This window comes from Atta colombica, unplaced genomic scaffold (assembly GCF_001594045.1).
Source record: "Atta colombica isolate Treedump-2 unplaced genomic scaffold, Acol1.0 scaffold35, whole genome shotgun sequence".
NCBI lineage: Eukaryota > Metazoa > Arthropoda > Insecta > Hymenoptera > Formicidae > Atta > Atta colombica.
This window is the reverse complement of record NW_017259459.1, coordinates 1,000,527-1,007,814: the sequence shown is the minus strand read 5'-3', so window position 1 is coordinate 1,007,814 and position 7,288 is coordinate 1,000,527. Positions and strand designations below refer to the sequence as shown.

The window sequence follows — 7,288 nt, the reverse complement described above, 5'->3', positions numbered from 1 at the left end:
TTTCCGGCACATTTAGCAATTGTTAGGTTACGTATTGTTTGTTTCATTAGTTCTGTGACTCGGTGGCTTTTTATCAATGAATAAAAAAATTCATTTCTTCGATAATCCGTTTTGAAATCCAAAGAAGAATTTTGGTTCTATCTAGTGTCTAAAATCGGATGCAAGAAATACGATACACTAGTAGGACGGCAGCAAGCATAGATAACCGTCGAGAATCGGTATGGATCCTTTTCCAGCGTCGTTGTCGATCGTCGAATATTTCTTTTATAATAGTATAGCATCGACAAACTGATAGTGGGAACGTATAATCTGTGTATTCTGATGTATTCGCAAAATTTCTACGAATAATTGTCGTTGTGCTTAGTGATTTAGATCTAAACTTCCATTTAGAGAATTTTTATGTTTTTGTCCATTTTTTCTATTTTTGTTATATTTAGTGTTTAAATAAGGTGTGTACCGATCTACAATTAGTGTAATAAATCTTCAACTTTTTTGCTTTAAATTTTAAACTCTAATGTATTTTTTCCAACAAAAAGCGTTTCCTTTGCTTAAATTGTAATCCTTATGCTAAATAATTTAAATCCCAATTGAAATTTAAAGTTTAGAGCAACTTATTGTTACAGTTCAGAGCTTAAAGCAAAAGGCTTATTATATTTATTGTAGATCAGGGCAATTTAACTTTGGTAATCTAATGTTTATGATTTTTTTATACAAGAATTACTGAACAAAATGCCAAGAGCACGGATGTTTTCGCGTTCTGTCTTGAACGCTCGTCCACTCAATATGACATTAAACTTGGAGTGCATAGAGGAACCCCTTAGTGAAGCTCAACTACAAATAAAAACAAAGCAGAAAGAGAATTATGATAAAGTAATTTTATCTGGCAATAATTTTTTTTTTGTGACATGAGCATATATTGTACATCAATCTTGTTATTATCAGGTTGCAGCTATGCTAGAAGAATTGATTAAAGAACAGGGAGCTAAATTGATATGTCAAATAGGGGATACCAGTGGTTATCAGTATACAGTGTAAGTATTTAATTATAAAATGCACTAGTGTCAAATATGATTACTACATAATTTATTAATTACAGACCTTCAACACAGACTTCAGCAGCAGTTCAGAATAACTCGCAGATTAATCCTCAGATTCTAAATGTTGTAAGTATTTTAATTATTTATAAACTTTAGTATAATGGGGAGAACAAATTTATATGTATAGGATATCTGATAATTATTGATATGTAGTATCCCATTTTAAATGACAACCTCAAATTTCTCTTGAACAGTACATTTCAGAGAAAAATGTTTCAGACAAAAATTTGGTTTCTTCAAGGAAGAAAACTTCAAGGAAGATATAAAATGGTATTATTGGTTTGATCTTGAGTGGTGTTAAAGTGAGGGCAAGGTCACTTTGAATTTTTTTCATTATATCTTTTTATATCCATTTTTCATTATATTTTTTTGTAATTTATCTCTCTAGAGCTTTTCAAAACATTATAATAAAATATTTTTTATTAGGTACTTTGCGAGTTATAAGGCTTGAAAGTTATATTACTGTCGACATTAGCTTTATCCAAGGTCAAACCAATAATATCATCTTAAGTCTCCTTCGAAATCACAAAACTTTAGTCTGAAACATCTTTCTCTAAAATGTACTATTCAAGAGAAATTTGAGGTCATCATTTAATGCTCCTGAATAGTCGCCGCGGTCATGTTGGAATTGTGATGGAAGAAATGAGGAATGACACATTGATTTATGTTATGTACCATTTGTAAGTAAAGACAATTTGGATAAATGACGAAATTGCTTTAAAATATTTTTAAAAATCGACGAAAATTATTCTTTCCTCCTTTGACAATTAGTAAATGATCGTAAAAGGCACGTAAAATGAGTCTATATACTTTGGCAAAAATACGATCTGATAGCTGTTGAAAAATAGTTAAAAAATATGCTTGTACATATAAAATTCCAAGTAACTTTAATTTTTGTCGATTACGACTTTGATAAGTACGAGACAAGTCATTGCCATGCTGCTTACTTAAAAATTGTAAAATTGTACTGGATTGTCTATCAGCGACTTGTGTATATATATTAATTATCAAACCTTTATAAATTAATTTCTCATTTAGCTATTGCAAAAAACGCAAAATGATACAGAACTTTTCTATTTGATTTAGCTGTTCACAAACATTATGTCAATAATTATCAGACTATATTTTCTCATCTAAAAATAATATTTTTTTTTTTTACTTTTAGACTCAACAAAATAAGAATTCAACACCAATTAAATTGAATATTACAAGTAATTCAAGCGGAGGAAACATGCCTCAAGGAAACATTCAGCTAGTAGTTGATCCACGTATGGGACATGTTATTTTGGGACCTGTTACGCAGACTCAAGGTAAATAAACTACTTGTTAGAACCGCAGTTTATTGAAGACAATTTAACTTTCATTGGTGTTTGCGGGTCCAGTAGACATTTTTTTCAATTGTAACAAATCTTCAGCTAGCTTTGTTTATAACAATTTCTTTCACAATCTTAATTTTAAATTACATAATCTTATTCCTCAGATTTCACTTTTAAATTGAAAAAAAAAATTGTTTACTTATGTTAATTTTAAGCAAAAATACATATTAAAAATTTTGTTGGGGACACTGGACTCACGAATACTAGTCAAAGGGGAACGAATACAAATTAAGATTAAACAGTTTCAGGTACAACAACTACAACCACATCTGCAACTTCGACTGTAACTCCTCAGCCTCAACAAGAGAATGTACTTTCAATTCTATTTATATTTTCTTTATTAAGAATAGATCCTTAATATTAATTACATTAATATTTTTTTATTTTAAACAAATTTAATCAATATTTTTTCAGTATAAATACACCAGATCTGGACGTAGGACAAAAGTTCTTCAAGTGCAACAACCTGATATTATAGAAGAAGTATGATTTTTACAAGAAGTTACACATTTTTTACACTAATTAGTTAATAATTAATAAATATATTACAATATCTTATTCTTACAGTCAGCACCCACAGTTACTCGCGTGAAATCAAAAACTGCATCACCACATGTATCAAATAAAGGTAATGTAATATTTTATAAATTGATATATTTTATAAAGAGAAAGAAAAAAGAAAATTAAAACAAAGAATTAATTAATAAAAATAATATGGATCCCTCAGTTTCTGTCACTCCTCAAAATGTGACAAATCTCAGAGTGAAGGCTGTTACTAAGACCACTCCTACAGAACACACTAGTATAGGTGGAATATCCATCGGCAATAAAAACACAGGTTAAAATTAGAGAAACAATGTAATATTTTTAAAAACATTAATATATTAAATAATTAATTTTATTCATTACAAAATATTTTATAGCAATTGAACAAATTGATGAATCTAAAAAGAATCTACCTGATGGCAGAGAATATACGTTTAACAAAACAACTGGTGGCCGAACTTACCCATCCTTAGTTGTAATAGCAAGACCAAATTTACGTAATAAAGACACTCCACCGCAAGTTGCACAAAAAGAAAGACAGGCATTAGGTATAATTTTTTCTTTTTTTTTTTTTTGTCAATATACAAGCGTGCAGCGTTAAACGCGTATTAATAACTGAAATTTTTCAGATGCCAAAGTTAAAAATGTGCTCATGTTTTCTGCTACAAAATTCGCTGAATGGTTGATACAACAAGGCTTAGTAAAATCGGAACAATACTGTTTGCAGCATAGTTCGAACTATCAGAGACCTAAACTCAAACTGGGAATGTATAGCGATCAAGGAACATTTCCCTATTCCGGTGGCTATGTATGGATATCTAGTTGTTGTCCCGACAGATTCGTTTCCGTTTTTTCTGGTTCTATTTTTCAAGGAGCCCATTATACACCCACAGTCTTATTAAAATTGATTTATCATTGGGCGTGTCAAACTAACGTGCAAAACGTAGTCTCTTGGGTGAAAGTATCCAATATGTACCTAAAAAACTTTTATACAAATCTACGTAGCATTTGTACAGCGGCAGTGTGGGACAAAAGTCGTAAGATGGGCGGTAAAAATTCAGTAATACAAGTCGGTGTGATTAGTTTAGGCACGACATCGCAAGATGGACATATGCGACAGGTGATACATCTTGATATTCTTGTTTCACTAGAAAAAAAATTGGATAATGACGAATTTTCAGCTTTTTATTTATTTAGGTGAAAGTCGAAGTTCTCGGCATTCTAGACCCGTCTACATTGGATATACGATTACGTGCGTGTGAACCAGTACAGGAAGGGGAGAGATCATTTAGAAGACGATTCAATAATATTCTACATCCATTAAAAGACTGGGTCCATACAGACTCCAAAATAATGACCGACTTCACTGTCGATAAAAGTACGTTGAATGAAATGGGCTATAATCACGTCTTTCAGTCTTCATTTTCAGAACAAAGCCCTAGAAATCTCATGAGCAATTTTCATATTATGGAATATCTTAGAAAAATTGTGCCGAGAATGTTTCAGAACACATTGAGTTTGCTTAGTAGGCAAATGATACAACAGTTCTTAGACGAATTAATATGGAGGGAGATATATGGTGCTACAGCGGAACGCGCATTTGACAATCTTATACGACATATCTCGGAGCAAACTAGAATCGATTCCAGTGAGTGATAAATGTCATTGATCACGGATAAAAATTTAACAATTTCTGATTGTATGCGAATTTAATATTAGATTATCGAATAAAAAGATTGTATATCTTTCTAGATGAATCTCTGCTAGATCGCTTGACGAATATAGCTGCTAATCCATTTCAAAATTGGTCTTATTCCACGTCAACTGATACATCAGTTACAACATCGAAAGATTCAACTCCGATAACTGATGTAATATCTCAGAAACTTCCCGAAACTATTACAGCAAAAGCACAGCGCAGAGGAAGAAAACGAGGTATAATAACTTCAACAGAACATGAAGCAAAAAGAGCAACAATTGATTCTAAAAATAATAAAGAAAAAGAAGATAAAAATGAAAAAGATCTGAAAGATCAAATTCAACTTCAAGAATTATATTATGCTACAATAGAGGGTGATCAAAATCTCGTCTTAAAAGAATTAAGGATTTCTTTATATTTCAAGGTTTGTTCAAAATTTTTGAGCTGTCATACTATTAACATGACATGACATGAGTTTATATCTGACTATGTTTATATCAAACTATATTTATATCTGACAAATAATTTTTTTGGGCTTGTAGTGTTTCCTCTGCTCGACTGTAATGAGATCTAACACAGAAGTAATGGAGCATATGGTTAGTCATGTACCACCGCAAGTGCCGGGTCAACCGGAATTATCGGTATGCCGATATTGTTGTACTCCGCTATCGTCTCGGCATCAAATGGTTACTCATGTGTCAGAAACACACAGCAATTTCGGACATTCTGATAGCGTCATGGTAGTTTGTGCGATTTGCGAAGAGAAATTTGGTAAGCTAATATTTTTAAACTGACTTGTAATCCGTAATTATGTAAGAAGATAAATAAGATGTATAATGCGAGGTAATCACATTTGTACATGTTTCTCGTTCAGGTAAGAGTAAATCGTTAATTGATCATTTGTCATTAATGCATTATCCTTCCGAGATGCCGTATCATTGCGAAAATTGCGGCTATCGAACATCCAGTCATAAGGACATTATAGATCATTATTATAAAGTTCACGAAAAGAGTGAAGGATTGCAATGCCCGTATTGTCTTAAAGTAAGAAGAGGAAAATATCACAGATAATCTTATTCCTGTGTTAATATAGATTAATACAATTTTTCTATTGTGAAAGGTAATACATTTTGTGAATGAAGGCAAGCCGAACGCGTCCAATGTGTACGCTTACTTAACGCATATGCAAAGGCACATCGTAAGAAGGGATCAAGGAAAAGGCAACAAATGTTCAAGATGCTGTCTCTGGTTCAATCAAAAGAGTTCCTTAACATTACATCAGCGAGAATTACACGATCATGTTTTTAATTCAAGTATATATAGATATTTAAATGTGTATATATAAATATGTATAGATATTTAAATGTGTGGTTAAATATTTAACGTTGTATAAATTTTTTTTCATTACCAACCAATTAGTAAGAATTTAAGCAAAAATTTAATCGTAATTTTACTTATATATTTATTTTATATTGATTATATCATTTTTAAAAATATATTTTGAATACGTTTGTATATTCTTGAGACTTCCACGGGTCCTTTCTATATAAAGATTATGCATTTCGCAGATTTCTTCAGTGTCCAGATCCATTTTTGGGATGCCAACGTTTCGTGAACTTTGCAGTATACTTCATCAGGGCAAAGATCAGTATCAGGCTGCTCCTCGCCCTGATGAAGTGGACTGCAAGATTCACAAAACATTGACATTCCAAGAATGGATCTGGACACGGAGGAAACCCGCGAAACGCATAATCTTTATACACTTGTATATTATATGAAAAGATTGCAATTATCTTTTAATCATAAAATGAATATATACAGAGGCAGTACCATATTCAGCCGGCAACAGTGGCATAATGGTCCCAAAAGACGTACTAGAGACGACACGATTTACTGTAGATAGTCCTCTACCCGAATTACCACCGGATGAAAAAATACAAAAGTGGGATACTGGGCCAATTATGGTGAATACTTCTGTCAGATATTTGTCCTGCCAGGAATGTGAAGAAGATATTGACGAAGATGAACATTATCCGTAAGTATATTATTCTAAAACCACAACAATCTTGCAATTAATAATGTAAATTATATAATGCACAGAGGTGAGCAACGATGTCAACAGTGTCGTTATGTTACGTGTTGTTGGCGTGCATTCCAAGAACATCAACAACAAATTCATAATGAAAGACCGAAGACCAGTCTGATCGTGCCATCTCCTTTAGTTAATATTCCGCTAGATAAGAAATTGCAATGCTTATGCGGGTATACATCAATTGATGGCAACCAATTAGGTATAATAATTATGAAGAAAGATGTAATATATTCGGTATTGTTAATAAAGTTTAATTTCAATTGGTATAATATTATAGCGAGACACTTGATAAAGTGTAAAAAATTATCAGCACGTCCCGTTGATGAATCGACATCTGGTATGCTCAATAGCTTAGGATTAGTTCCAAAAACTGCATCTGAGGTATGATAAATTTTTATGTATATATTGTATAATATTTTTTGTTTTACTTTTTTTGTATCTAATCCTTCAAATTAATTATAGGAAGCTGATGAGAAAT

At 31.8% G+C, this 7,288-nt stretch overlaps 1 protein-coding gene across 1 annotated transcript; it reads left to right on the top strand.

Annotated features, from left to right (window-relative positions):
• LOC108690675 lies at positions 1 to 7,197 on the top strand. Its single transcript, XM_018198080.1, has 19 exons — positions 1 to 218; positions 716 to 870; positions 943 to 1,031; positions 1,097 to 1,163; positions 2,263 to 2,407; positions 2,716 to 2,783; positions 2,888 to 2,956; positions 3,041 to 3,101; positions 3,201 to 3,311; positions 3,397 to 3,567; positions 3,649 to 4,139; positions 4,217 to 4,667; positions 4,772 to 5,142; positions 5,261 to 5,489; positions 5,593 to 5,762; positions 5,839 to 6,031; positions 6,540 to 6,753; positions 6,819 to 7,009; positions 7,088 to 7,197. The coding sequence occupies exons 2-19, from the start codon at positions 730 to 732 to the stop codon at positions 7,195 to 7,197; spliced, it is 3,342 nt and encodes a 1,113-aa protein (XP_018053569.1). The 5' UTR covers positions 1 to 218; positions 716 to 729.
• Positions 7,198 to 7,288: the final 91 nt, after the last annotated feature.